Here is a 14640-nt window from a genome sequence, read left to right on the forward strand (position 1 = left end):
GATCGGTCTTGAGTCGAACTGGTCTCTCTATCTATACAAATCAAATGGTTTGTCATACTGAAAACGTGTGCCAAGTTTCATCCGAATCGAAGTATGTGAAGTTTAATGGTTTTCTTATACTATCTGGAATTAATCTTGAGTAAGGAAAATCTCATACCATGAAAATGAAAGGATTGTGTTCACTAACACATTCCACTGGTTATTAAATCATTGGAAAAACTTATACTCATTTTTCAACACCGCCTCGAAGTTTTGAAGCATAATGTTTGTTTTCAACTCGGGGTGTAGTTGTTTGAAATCAACTAATTAAAACAAATTAAATTGAAGAAATTGGGCCGAGTATGAGTTTCTGTAATTCCAATATTGAATTGAATGTAGGTTAAATCAGACCCTGTCAGCTTGGAGTGAAATCAATCTTCAGTTCAGCAACGCCATCGCACGGCATCACATTCAACATATCATGTCAGTTGTATGGGTGCGCAGTGCGGCTATTTTGGCGCGCACGAATTTGACATATGACCCTACTTCTATGTACTAGGTTCGATGCGGACTCGCCTGAGGGCGCCATGCTCGCAAAAAAGGATGTTGCCAATGATTTGTTCGGGAAATGTGAGAGCTGGCTATCTTGTTAATATGGTGTCTTTGGTTAAATTTAACATGAGTGGATCAAGCCGTTGTTGATATTGTAAGCATGAATAGTTGACTCCGGAATTTCTAGTCATTCGAAAACAATTATTTTCGGTAGCGAACCGCAAGCAACCGCATTCAAATCGTTCTCACAAATTGGCGCTTTGCGATAGGTCATAACTAAAACATTAACAAGCCAGTTGCCCTTGTTCCGCATAATGCTTCGCTCTCTTGCTAATTCTGCGCTTCACCGCAATACCGCAGTCGAACCGGCTGGTTGTACTAATCGAGTCAGCACGTGAAGAGTGTAAGATTTGTTTACATCAAAACCAACGAAACCCATTTTCCTAGTAGATTTGAAATTGTGAAACGAATAAATTGCGCGCGCTGTGTTACTCACTTCGTGGGAATGAGTTACTAGTACTGAATGTGAGAGAACGACGTCCTAATATATAGTGCCAAAAACTGTTGCCGTTATGACAGTCAAACTACAAGCGATGGGGCCACCCTCGATTCGGCCACCGTCGCACATTTCCAGCAACTCCCAACAGAGGAACTCAATGATGTCCTCCACCGCTTCGCTGGAAGCGGCCAGCGAGAGTAAACGACGCTCCATACTCATTCTCTCGCTGCTCGCTGCTTGTCTCTTTCTCTTTGTGCTGTGTCTCTGTTTGCTAACGGCTCTGGTGATGGTCGGTAAAAATCTGTCGGCACAGCACTCGCCACCGCTGCTTTCGGCGTATCTTAATCAGCTGTCAGCTGGCCGGCGACTGACAGAAACGAATGCCAAATCTGGCAAAAGCATCGATCACTTTAATCGACCGGCATTGTTCGACGATAAGGGACCGTCTGATAGAGCTAACGACGAGAGCAACCTAACTGCCATTTTACTGCCCAATTCGGTTTACTTTGGAGCATCTGGTGGAATGAATAACGTGTTGAAAATGGGCTCGAAAGTGATTGAAAAACTAAGTTTTCGTTTGCCGCGTCATGTGAAACCGCGCCACTACGAACTGTTGTTGCAGCCGGATTTGGAACAGCAGAAGTTTTCCGGTCAAGTCGGAATCGATATCACCGTCATTGAGCCAACGAATTACATTGTGCTGCACAGTAATCAGTTGACGATTGGCGATACACTGTTGAGTAAGGTGCTACCGGACCGATCGTCGCAGTCGGTGATGGTACGGCAGACTTACGCCTATGAACCGCACCAGTACTGGGTGATCGAAACAGACAACATCGGGGTGGGTGAGTATCGGCTCAGTATGCAGTTTAGCGGAAGTTTGGCGAATAAAATCGTTGGCTTCTATAGCAGCACCTACCGGGACAAGAGCAGTAATGTTACCAGGTAAGGATTGGTTACATTTTTGATAGGTTTTTATATTTCGTTGCATTAATATTAAGAAACGAAATCGGCATAAACGGTTTTTACGCCCGAATCGGAATCCAGTGAGAGAACAGCCATCGAAGTAGAGATCAATCAATGTGTACAAGAAATTTTTCGATTGTTTGACAAAGTGATCACCAAACATCAATTCTCCTACACACTTAAATTGGATCACCGATCTCCGCTGTTCAAATCTCGGTAGCTGATTTTTTCAGTAATGAGAACATTTCATCACAGCGGTACTGCTGTCAACAAATGTTTATTTGTGCTGGAATATCAGTAGAATGAGAATGTTCAGTAGCTCGGCAGTTCTAAACTCGCCAAAAGATGAACAAATAACCAAATGAAGTTTAGTGTGTAAGGATAAACGTCCGGGATTCTATAAAAGTTTCACAAGGAGAAATACTTGTAGAAATGTGGTCGGGTTTTGAAGTCTCACAGCTCAGTCAATTTTGTATTAATTATTAATATTATTTCACGTTTTGATTGGCAATATTTATACGTTTCGATGATATTTGATTGAAATTTTCAATAATATTTGATTGAAATTATAATCAATAGCGAGCAGTTTCTTGTTTTGTCTTTGTCATATAGAAAGGCTATGCAATTGCTGTGAAAACCGACTTTACAACCGAGGCCGATTTCGATTTCCACAAACAGGCTCAAACAAAAGTTTCTATAGTCTCATAGGCTGCTTTTTAATTTTATCCGGGTCTGACTTCCAGTTCCAGTACAATAGGGTAAAGTGTGTTTCATCATTTAGTGCGACGATTCAAAATAAAGAAAAAAAAATTATTAACTTGATACACACTTGAATTGGATTACCGACCTCAGCTGTTCAAATCTCGGTAGGTGATTTTATCGGTAAAATTCACGTTTTATCACTGCGGTACCTTGAGGTACTGCTGTCAACAAATGTTCATTTGTGCTGATATATCAGTAGAATGGAAATATTCGGTAGTTCGGCTGTTGAAAACTCGTCAAAAGAGGCAAGAATTACCGAACGAAATTAAGTGTGTAGGTGGATTAAAACAGGTTTTTCTGACTGACTGGATTTCCCTAATGGAGATGATGGTTTTGAAGGAGTAAGCGATTGTTCTGATTGGTCGTTCAATGCTGAAACGAAACTGTGGAAGCACGTAAATCTATAAATATAAACGAAATTATTTCTAAAGCTTCAGTCTCATATGAAACATGTCAAAGGAAGGCCGCCGCCAGACAGCAAGTATCACAGAATGCACTACGAAACGACTGTTTGAACTGTTTGATTGAAAATATCGATCATTCGAATTTTTAGTTTCCTTGTTCCACATAATTTGTTATGGTTTTTTTTTTCCTTAAAAGCAGTGACGTATCTAGTTCAGGGCTGGCAAAATCACGATCAAAAAATCATCAAATCACGATCACTACTGATCATGAATCACTTGTGATCTTTCCTTTAAAGATCACTACTGATCTGATCTTTTTACGATCAGTTAATCAGTCATCTCCAAATCACATCTAGGACGATCGGCAATGATCTTCCGTTACACAAAATCACTGCTGATTTTGAAACACAGCTGATCTAGATTTTTGTAAAATCAATCATTGGATGATTTGATCTGTTTTGAGCATTGTGACAAAAATCAAACGTGATCGTGATCAGACATGAATGCAAATTGATTTACTTTTTAAATCGTTGATGTTGTGTTTCATCTGGTGAGGGGTGCGAAAATTGATGACAATAGAAAATTATGCATCCAACAAAAGATTAACGGTACGTAATAGGGCGTGTCAATCAAAATCAATAAGTTTTGATGTTTCGAATGCGTGAAGGTGTTCAAATCGGTGAAAATTTTCTGTTTTGTCGCTTTTGGGAATCTAATGATGGGTGAAAGAGCGTGTCAATGGGGCTTCAAAATCAATAAATTTTGATGTTTCGAATGCGTGGAGGTGTTCAAATCGGAGAAAATATTCTGTTTTGTCGCTTTTGGGAATCTAATGATGGGTGCAAGAGCGTGTCAATGGGGCTTCAAAATCAATAAGTTTTGATGTTTCGAATGCGTGGAGGTGTTCAAATCGGTGAAAATTTTCTGTTTTGTCGCTTTTGGGAATCTAATGATGGGTGAAAGAGCGTGTCAATGGGGTTTGAAAATCAATAAGTTTTGATGTTTCGAATGCGTGAAGGTGTTCAAATCGGTGAAAATTTTCTGTTTTGTCGCTTTTGGGAATCTAATGATGGGTGAAAGAGCGTGTCAATGGGGCTTCAAAATCAATAAGTTTTGATGTTTCGAATGCGTGGAGGTGTTCAAATCGGAGAAAATATTCTGTTTTGTCGCTTTTGGGAATCTAATGATGGGTGAAAGGCGTGTCAATGGGGCTTCAAAATCAATAAGTTTTGATGTTTCGAATGCGTGGAGGTGTTCAAATCGGTGAAAATTTTCTGTTTTGTCGCTTTTGGGAATCTAATGATGGGTGAAAGAGCGTGTCAATGGGGTTTGAAAATCAATAAGTTTTGATGTTTCGAATGCGTGAAGGTGTTCAAATCGGTGAAAATTTTCTGTTTTGTCGCTTTTGGGAATCTAATGATGGGTGAAAGAGCGTGTCAATGGGGCTTCAAAATCAATAAGTTTTGATGTTTCGAATGCGTGGAGGTGTTCAAATCGGAGAAAATATTCTGTTTTGTCGCTTTTGGGAATCTAATGATGGGTGAAAGAGCGTGTCAATGGGGCTTCAAAATCAATAAGTTTTGATGTTTCGAATGCGTGGAGGTGTTCAAATCGGTGAAAATTTTCTGTTTTGTCGCTTTTGGGAATCTAATGATGGGTGAAAGAGCGTGTCAATGGGGTTTGAAAATCAATAAGTTTTGATGTTTCGAATGCGTGGAGGTGTTCAAATCGGTGAAAATTTTCTGTTTTGTCGCTTTTGGGAATCTAATGATGGGTGAAAGAGCGTGTCAATGGGGTTTGAAAATCAATAAGTTTTGATGTTTCGAATGCGTGGAGGTGTTCAAATCGGAGAAAATATTCTGTTTTGTCGCTTTTGGGAATCTAATGATGGGTGAAAGAGCGTGTCAATGGGGTTTGAAAATCAATAAGTTTTGATGTTTCGAATGCGTGAAGGTGTTCAAATCGGTGAAAATTTTCTGTTTTGTCGCTTTTGGGAATCTAATGATGGGTGAAAGAGCGTGTCAATGGGGTTTGAAAATCAATAAGTTTTGATGTTTCGAATGCGTGGAGGTGTTCAAATCGGTGAAAATTTTCTGTTTTGTCGCTTTTGGGAATCTAATGATGGGTGAAAGAGCGTGTCAATGGGGTTTGAAAATCAATAAGTTTTGATGTTTCGAATGCGTGAAGGTGTTCAAATCGGTGAAAATTTTCTGTTTTGTCGCTTTTGGGAATCTAATGATGGGTGAAAGAGCGTGTCAATGGGGCTTCAAAATCAATAAGTTTTGATGTTCCGAATGCGTGGAGGTGTTCAAATCGGAGAAAATATTCTGTTTTGTCGCTTTTGGGAATCTAATGATGGGTGAAAGAGCGTGTCAATGGGGCTTCAAAATCAATAAGTTTTGATGTTTCGAATGCGTGGAGGTGTTCAAATCGGTGAAAATTTTCTGTTTTGTCGCTTTTGGGAATCTAATGATGGATGAAAGAGCGTGTCAATGGGGTTTGAAAATCAATAAGTTTTGATGTTTCGAATGCGTGGAGGTGTTCAAATCGGTGAAAATTTTCTGTTTTGTCACTTTTGGGAATCTAATGATGGGTGAAAGAGCGTGTCAATGGGGTTTGAAAATCAATAAGTTTTGATGTTTCGAATGCGTGGAGGTGTTCAAATCGGAGAAAATATTCTGTTTTGTCGCTTTTGGGAATCTAATGATGGGTGAAAGAGCGTGTCAATGGGGTTTGAAAATCAATAAGTTTTGATGTTTCGAATGCGTGGAGGTGTTCAAATCGGAGAAAATATTCTGTTTTGTCGCTTTTGGGAATCTAATGATGGGTGAAAGAGCGTGTCAATGGGGTTTGAAAATCAATAAGTTTTGATGTTTCGAATGCGTGAAGGTGTTCAAATCGGTGAAAATTTTCTGTTTTGTCGCTTTTGGGAATCTAATGATGGGTGAAAGAGCGTGTCAATGGGGCTTCAAAATCAATAAGTTTTGATGTTTCGAATGCGTGGAGGTGTTCAAATCGGAGAAAATATTCTGTTTTGTCGCTTTTGGGAATCTAATGATGGGTGAAAGAGCGTGTCAATGGGGCTTCAAAATCAATAAGTTTTGATGTTTCGAATGCGTGGAGGTGTTCAAATCGGAGAAAATTTTCTGTTTTGTCGCTTTTGGGAATCTAATGATGGGTGAAAGAGCGTGTCAATGGGGTTTGAAAATCAATAAGTTTTGATGTTTCGAATGCGTGGAGGTGTTCAAATCGGAGAAAATATTCTGTTTTGTCGCTTTTGGGAATCTAATGATGGGTGAAAGAGCGTGTCAATGGGGCTTCAAAATCAATAAGTTTTGATGTTTCGAATGCGTGGAGGTGTTCAAATCGGTGAAAATTTTCTGTTTTGTCGCTTTTGGGAATCTAATGATGGGTGAAAGAGCGTGTCAATGGGGTTTGAAAATCAATAAGTTTTGATGTTTCGAATGCGTGGAGGTGTTCAAATCGGTGAAAATTTTCTGTTTTGTCGCTTTTGGGAATCTAATGATGGGTGAAAGAGCGTGTCAATGGGGTTTGAAAATCAATAAGTTTTGATGTTTCGAATGCGTGAAGGTGTTCAAATCGGTGAAAATTTTCTGTTTTGTCGCTTTTGGGAATCTAATGATGGGTGAAAGAGCGTGTCAATGGGGCTTCAAAATCAATAAGTTTTGATGTTTCGAATGCGTGGAGGTGTTCAAATCGGAGAAAATATTCTGTTTTGTCGCTTTTGGGAATCTAATGATGGGTGAAAGAGCGTGTCAATGGGGCTTCAAAATCAATAAGTTTTGATGTTTCGAATGCGTGGAGGTGTTCAAATCGGAGAAAATATTCTGTTTTGTCGCTTTTGGGAATCTAATGATGGGTGAAAGAGCGTGTCAATGGGGTTTGAAAATCAATAAGTTTTGATGTTTCGAATGCGTGGAGGTGTTCAAATCGGTGAAAATTTTCTGTTTTGTCGCTTTTGGGAATCTAATGATGGGTGAAAGAGCGTGTCAATGGGGTTTGAAAATCAATAAGTTTTGATGTTTCGAATGCGTGGAGGTGTTCAAATCGGAGAAAATATTCTGTTTTGTCGCTTTTGGGAATCTAATGATGGGTGAAAGAGCGTGTCAATGGGGCTTCAAAATCAATAAGTTTTGATGTTTCGAATGCGTGGAGGTGTTCAAATCGGTGAAAATTTTCTGTTTTGTCGCTTTTGGGAATCTAATGATGGGTGAAAGAGCGTGTCAATGGGGTTTGAAAATCAATAAGTTTTGATGTTTCGAATGCGTGGAGGTGTTCAAATCGGTGAAAATTTTTTGTTTTGTCGCTTTTGGGAATCTAATGATGGGTGAAAGAGCGTGTCAATGGGGTTTGAAAATCAATAAGTTTTGATGTTTCGAATGCGTGAAGGTGTTCAAATCGGTGAAAATTTTCTGTTTTGTCGCTTTTGGGAATCTAATGATGGGTGAAAGAGCGTGTCAATGGGGCTTCAAAATCAATAAGTTTTGATGTTTCGAATGCGTGGAGGTGTTCAAATCGGAGAAAATATTCTGTTTTGTCGCTTTTGGGAATCTAATGATGGGTGAAAGAGCGTGTCAATGGGGCTTCAAAATCAATAAGTTTTGATGTTTCGAATGCGTGGAGGTGTTCAAATCGGAGAAAATATTCTGTTTTGTCGCTTTTGGGAATCTAATGATGGGTGAAAGAGCGTGTCAATGGGGCTTCAAAATCAATAAGTTTTGATGTTTCGAATGCGTGGAGGTGTTCAAATCGGTGAAAATTTTCTGTTTTGTCGCTTTTGGGAATCTAATGATGGGTGAAAGAGCGTGTCAATGGGGTTTGAAAATCAATAAGTTTTGATGTTTCGAATGCGTGAAGGTGTTCAAATCGGTGAAAATTTTCTGTTTTGTCGCTTTTGGGAATCTAATGATGGGTGAAAGAGCGTGTCAATGGGGCTTCAAAATCAATAAGTTTTGATGTTTCGAATGCGTGGAGGTGTTCAAATCGGAGAAAATATTCTGTTTTGTCGCTTTTGGGAATCTAATGATGGGTGAAAGAGCGTGTCAATGGGGCTTCAAAATCAATAAGTTTTGATGTTTCGAATGCGTGGAGGTGTTCAAATCGGTGAAAATTTTCTGTTTTGTCGCTTTTGGGAATCTAATGATGGGTGAAAGAGCGTGTCAATGGGGTTTGAAAATCAATAAGTTTTGATGTTTCGAATGCGTGAAGGTGTTCAAATCGGTGAAAATTTTCTGTTTTGTCGCTTTTGGGAATCTAATGATGGGTGAAAGAGCGTGTCAATGGGGCTTCAAAATCAATAAGTTTTGATGTTTCGAATGCGTGGAGGTGTTCAAATCGGTGAAAATTTTCTGTTTTGTCGCTTTTGGGAATCTAATGATGGGTGAAAGAGCGTGTCAATGGGGCTTCAAAATCAATAAGTTTTGATGTTTCGAATGCGTGAAGGTGTTCAAATCGGTGAAAATTTTCTGTTTTGTCGCTTTTGGGAATCTAATGATGGGTGAAAGAGCGTGTCAATGGGGTTTGAAAATCAATAAGTTTTGATGTTTCGAATGCGTGAAGGTGTTCAAATCGGTGAAAATTTTCTGTTTTGTCGCTTTTGGGAATCTAATGATGGGTGAAAGAGCGTGTCAATGGGGCTTCAAAATCAATAAGTTTTGATGTTTCGAATGCGTGGAGGTGTTCAAATCGGTGAAAATTTTCTGTTTTGTCGCTTTTGGGAATCTAATGATGGGTGCAAGAGCGTGTCAATGGGGCTTCAAAATCAATAAGTTTTGATGTTTCGAATGCGTGAAGGTGTTCAAATCGGTGAAAATTTTCTGTTTTGTCGCTTTTGGGAATCTAATGATGGGTGACAGAGCCTGTCAATAGGATTATCAATCAAAAATCAAATCGAATCAAACGATATCAAAAGTTGTTTTATGTTTCCTTCATATTATATATTTTTATATTAGGTCACAAGGCAAACCTTTTGTCTACATTTTTACTTGGGTAATAGTTAATAAAAAAAAATCTTAAATCTAAACGAAACGAATTGAATCAAATGAAAAAGTTTTAATTTTGTTTACGCGAGAGACTGTTCAAATCGATGAATTTTTTCATATATGTTTCTTTCAAGAATGATGGGTGAATAAGTGTGTCAATGGGACTTGTAATAACACATTCAGTTTGAAGTTTAAAACGAAATCTTGTTGTACTTTATTTAAAATCACCTTTTTATATCCTATCCTCTCCTAACTTAGCTAAACTAAATTTTACAGTATGGATTGCTAGAAATCCGGGGGGAGGAGTTAGAACGCGCAGCGTAAATCCGATTTAACCAATGACATGTCTCGGTCATTGTATTGTATTTGAGTAGGAGAGAGTGAGTAATGTTTCTAGACAAGTGTGTGAGTGTGATACAGAGAGGGGAGGTTGAGAGTAGTCAGGTTTAACTCTCGTGAGTGTCGGTTCGAGTCTTTGTGTTTTCCTGGGTTACTGTTATTCTAGGTCATGCCATATGGCACTGTTTGAGAGAGGTGTAGAGGTGTGGAAAGTGGAGAAGCGGGGAAATGACATAACTGAATTGTTTTTAGTTGATATTTGATGCTTAAGTTTCCGTGTTTATACTTGTCGTATGAATGCGATATTTTTCGTTGGGCTGAAGTAAGTGCTGACAATTTAATTGTCTTATGTAGGTGAAGTTTATATTTCAAGTGGGTTTCTGGGTTTCATGACTTGGTGTCGAGTGGAAATTTGTCGAGTACGTGTTTTATGGAAATTTGTCAAGTGCGTGTGGTCTGAAGTGTGGGAAAGATTTACTTTTGAATATTTTACATGGTCTGGGATGTGTGAAAGATTTAATGTTACATGGTCTGAAATGTGTGAAAGGTTTAATGTTACATGGTCTGAAATGTGTGAAAGATTTAATGTTACATGCTCATATTACAACGAGTTAGTTCCAACGCATTGAATGCGGGAGGATGTTCAAATGGATAGTTGATCATTTCACACGCAAATAATTCAGCATTATTAGTTGGGTGATAAACGTCTTAATTTAAAAAAAAAACAATAGATGATATAAATGACATTCTGTGAATCGATATTAATTCTAATGGCACTATATGTGGAATGAGATACAAACTGTTTAAAGAATGTATGATAAACTTGTATAAATGCGACTGTAAATCAGATCGTCTTCATTTTCCATTAGAAACCCTCACAATAAACGACAGTCTGATTTTGATCATGTTTTGCCTTCTAATATTCTAAACGATTTAAGATCAGTATGAAAATATTTAGAACAAAAGGCATTTTAAACTTGTCAAGCGATATTCAATTTTTTTCTCGCACTTTCGATTTATAAAATTACCATATGTTTGTAATGTTCAAAAATAAGCCGTGTAGAATTAATTCATATTCATTATGATTCTAAATTCTACAATAACGACCATGTTTATGGTAATGTAATCGAATTTTGAATGCATTTATAGTGTAATGCTTGCAAGGTTATGCTCAGAATAAAAATTATTGTTTATCCACTGTTGGTGTTAGAACGTGTGTTGAAAATAAAGCATTTTTTTGGTTCCAACAATAGTAAATACATGTTCATACATATACTTATACATTTGATGTATCGTTCAAGCCATTTAGCCTATATTCCATCTTATTCGATGGCAAACGATTTTGTTATCAATAGTCACATAAATTATGTTATGGCAATACTTAGTATGCTATTGTTTGATGTTACATATTTTCAACCAAAGCAACAAAAACTGTTTACGCTCCTAAGTTAACATAAGCCTGACTTTTTAAGAATTTCTATTTGCTGCAAGGGTATATACCTAGTATTGTAATGATGACTTTTTTATGGACATATTTAAGAAAACAATATAAGTTTCATTTAGAAGATTTTCGACAACTATGACCGAAAAATGGATTATAGTGACTTTATTTTGCCATCAACTAAAAACACTTACAAATTGAAATATTTTTTGCGGCAGTTTTGAAGTTTTCGCACCTTTTTTGCGCCGTCACTAATACGACCATTGCAACACTCCCCAGGTTTCCAATCTGGACAGCATAATATCACTAATTGGCATTATAGTCGCTCTAGGGACTGCTTTAATACCGGCTTTAGCAAAATACATACAAAAGATACAAATTAGAGTTCTAAATTAAAATTTTATAACTGCATTACAATTCATGTTATTACATTTCATAAAGTAGAAATCTCTATTCAGTTTCATAATTTTTTTCTATCACATATATAAATTTGTTTGATTTTGATTTGATTTTGATTTGATTTTGATTTGATTTTGATTTGATTTTGATTTGATTTTGATTTGATTTTGATTTGATTTTGATTTGATTTTGATTTGATTTTGATTTGATTTTGATTTGATTTTGATTTGATTTTGATTTGATTTTGATTTGATTTTGATTTGATTTTGATTTGATTTTGATTTGATTTTGATTTGATTTTGATTTGATTTTGATTTGATTTTGATTTGATTTTGATTTGATTTTGATTTGATTTTGATTTGATTTTGATTTGATTTTGATTTGATTTTGATTTGATTTTGATTTGATTTTGATTTGATTTTGATTTGATTTTGATTTGATTTTGATTTGATTTTGATTTGATTTTGATTTGATTTTGATTTGATTTTGATTTGATTTTGATTTGATTTTGATTTGATTTTGATTTGATTTTGATTTGATTTTGATTTGATTTTGATTTGATTTTGATTTGATTTTGATTTGATTTTGATTTGATTTTGATTTGATTTTGATTTGATTTTGATTTGATTTTGATTTGATTTTGATTTGATTTTGATTTGATTTTGATTTGATTTTGATTTGATTTTGATTTGATTTTGATTTGATTTTGATTTGATTTTGATTTGATTTTGATTTGATTTTGATTTGATTTTGATTTGATTTTGATTTGATTTTGATTTGATTTTGATTTGATTTTGATTTGATTTTGATTTGATTTTGATTTGATTTTGATTTGATTTTGATTTGATTTTGATTTGATTTTGATTTGATTTTGATTTGATTTTGATTTGATTTTGATTTGATTTTGATTTGATTTTGATTTGATTTTGATTTGATTTTGATTTGATTTTGATTTGATTTTGATTTGATTTTGATTTGATTTTGATTTGATTTTGATTTGATTTTGATTTGATTTTGATTTGATTTTGATTTGATTTTGATTTGATTTTGATTTGATTTTGATTTGATTTTGATTTGATTTTGATTTGATTTTGATTTGATTTTGATTTGATTTTGATTTGATTTTGATTTGATTTTGATTTGATTTTGATTTGATTTTGATTTGATTTTGATTTGATTTTGATTTGATTTTGATTTGATTTTGATTTGATTTTGATTTGATTTTGATTTGATTTTGATTTGATTTTGATTTGATTTTGATTTGATTTTGATTTGATTTTGATTTGATTTTGATTTGATTTTGATTTGATTTTGATTTGATTTTGATTTGATTTTGATTTGATTTTGATTTGATTTTGATTTGATTTTGATTTGATTTTGATTTGATTTTGATTTGATTTTGATTTGATTTTGATTTGATTTTGATTTGATTTTGATTTGATTTTGATTTGATTTTGATTTGATTTTGATTTGATTTTGATTTGATTTTGATTTGATTTTGATTTGATTTTGATTTGATTTTGATTTGATTTTGATTTGATTTTGATTTGATTTTGATTTGATTTTGATTTGATTTTGATTTGATTTTGATTTGATTTTGATTTGATTTTGATTTGATTTTGATTTGATTTTGATTTGATTTTGATTTGATTTTGATTTGATTTTGATTTGATTTTGATTTGATTTTGATTTGATTTTGATTTGATTTTGATTTGATTTTGATTTGATTTTGATTTGATTTTGATTTGATTTTGATTTGATTTTGATTTGATTTTGATTTGATTTTGATTTGATTTTGATTTGATTTTGATTTGATTTTGATTTGATTTTGATTTGATTTTGATTTGATTTTGATTTGATTTTGATTTGATTTTGATTTGATTTTGATTTGATTTTGATTTGATTTTGATTTGATTTTGATTTGATTTTGATTTGATTTTGATTTGATTTTGATTTGATTTTGATTTGATTTTGATTTGATTTTGATTTGATTTTGATTTGATTTTGATTTGATTTTGATTTGATTTTGATTTGATTTTGATTTGATTTTGATTTGATTTTGATTTGATTTTGATTTGATTTTGATTTGATTTTGATTTGATTTTGATTTGATTTTGATTTGATTTTGATTTGATTTTGATTTGATTTTGATTTGATTTTGATTTGATTTTGATTTGATTTTGATTTGATTTTGATTTGATTTTGATTTGATTTTGATTTGATTTTGATTTGATTTTGATTTGATTTTGATTTGATTTTGATTTGATTTTGATTTGATTTTGATTTGATTTTGATTTGATTTTGATTTGATTTTGATTTGATTTTGATTTGATTTTGATTTGATTTTGATTTGATTTTGATTTGATTTTGATTTGATTTTGATTTGATTTTGATTTGATTTTGATTTGATTTTGATTTGATTTTGATTTGATTTTGATTTGATTTTGATTTGATTTTGATTTGATTTTGATTTGATTTTGATTTGATTTTGATTTGATTTTGATTTGATTTTGATTTGATTTTGATTTGATTTTGATTTGATTTTGATTTGATTTTGATTTGATTTTGATTTGATTTTGATTTGATTTTGATTTGATTTTGATTTGATTTTGATTTGATTTTGATTTGATTTTGATTTGATTTTGATTTGATTTTGATTTGATTTTGATTTGATTTTGATTTGATTTTGATTTGATTTTGATTTGATTTTGATTTGATTTTGATTTGATTTTGATTTGATTTTGATTTGATTTTGATTTGATTTTGATTTGATTTTGATTTGATTTTGATTTGATTTTGATTTGATTTTGATTTGATTTTGATTTGATTTTGATTTGATTTTGATTTGATTTTGATTTGATTTTGATTTGATTTTGATTTGATTTTGATTTGATTTTGATTTGATTTTGATTTGATTTTGATTTGATTTTGATTTGATTTTGATTTGATTTTGATTTGATTTTGATTTGATTTTGATTTGATTTTGATTTGATTTTGATTTGATTTTGATTTGATTTTGATTTGATTTTGATTTGATTTTGATTTGATTTTGATTTGATTTTGATTTGATTTTGATTTGATTTTGATTTGATTTTGATTTGATTTTGATTTGATTTTGATTTGATTTTGATTTGATTTTGATTTGATTTTGATTTGATTTTGATTTGATTTTGATTTGATTTTGATTTGATTTTGATTTGATTTTGATTTGATTTTGATTTGATTTTGATTTGATTTTGATTTGATTTTGATTTGATTTTGATTTGATTTTGATTTGATTTTGATTTGATTTTGATT

At 33.5% G+C, this 14640-nt stretch overlaps 1 protein-coding gene across 4 annotated transcripts in view; it reads left to right on the forward strand.

Annotated features, from left to right (window-relative positions):
• The window catches only part of LOC131434955 (aminopeptidase A-like), an 82721-nt gene that overhangs the window by 52883 nt on the left and 15198 nt on the right, over positions 1–14640 (forward strand). For 2 of the 4 annotated variants that reach the window (XM_058602336.1, XM_058602327.1), the window contains exon 2: positions 982–1975. The exons of 1 other annotated variant lie outside the window; for it this stretch is intronic. In XM_058602336.1, the coding sequence (XP_058458319.1) occupies positions 1104–1975 (872 nt within the window). In that variant the 5' untranslated portion in view covers positions 982–1103. Of the gene's footprint in view, positions 1–978; positions 1976–14640 lie in introns of all 4 variants that reach the window. One more of the 4 variants, XM_058602317.1, reaches the window with a different exon arrangement.

This window comes from Malaya genurostris, chromosome 1, assembly GCF_030247185.1.
Source record: "Malaya genurostris strain Urasoe2022 chromosome 1, Malgen_1.1, whole genome shotgun sequence".
In the NCBI taxonomy this organism is placed as follows: Eukaryota; Metazoa; Arthropoda; class Insecta; order Diptera; family Culicidae; genus Malaya; species Malaya genurostris.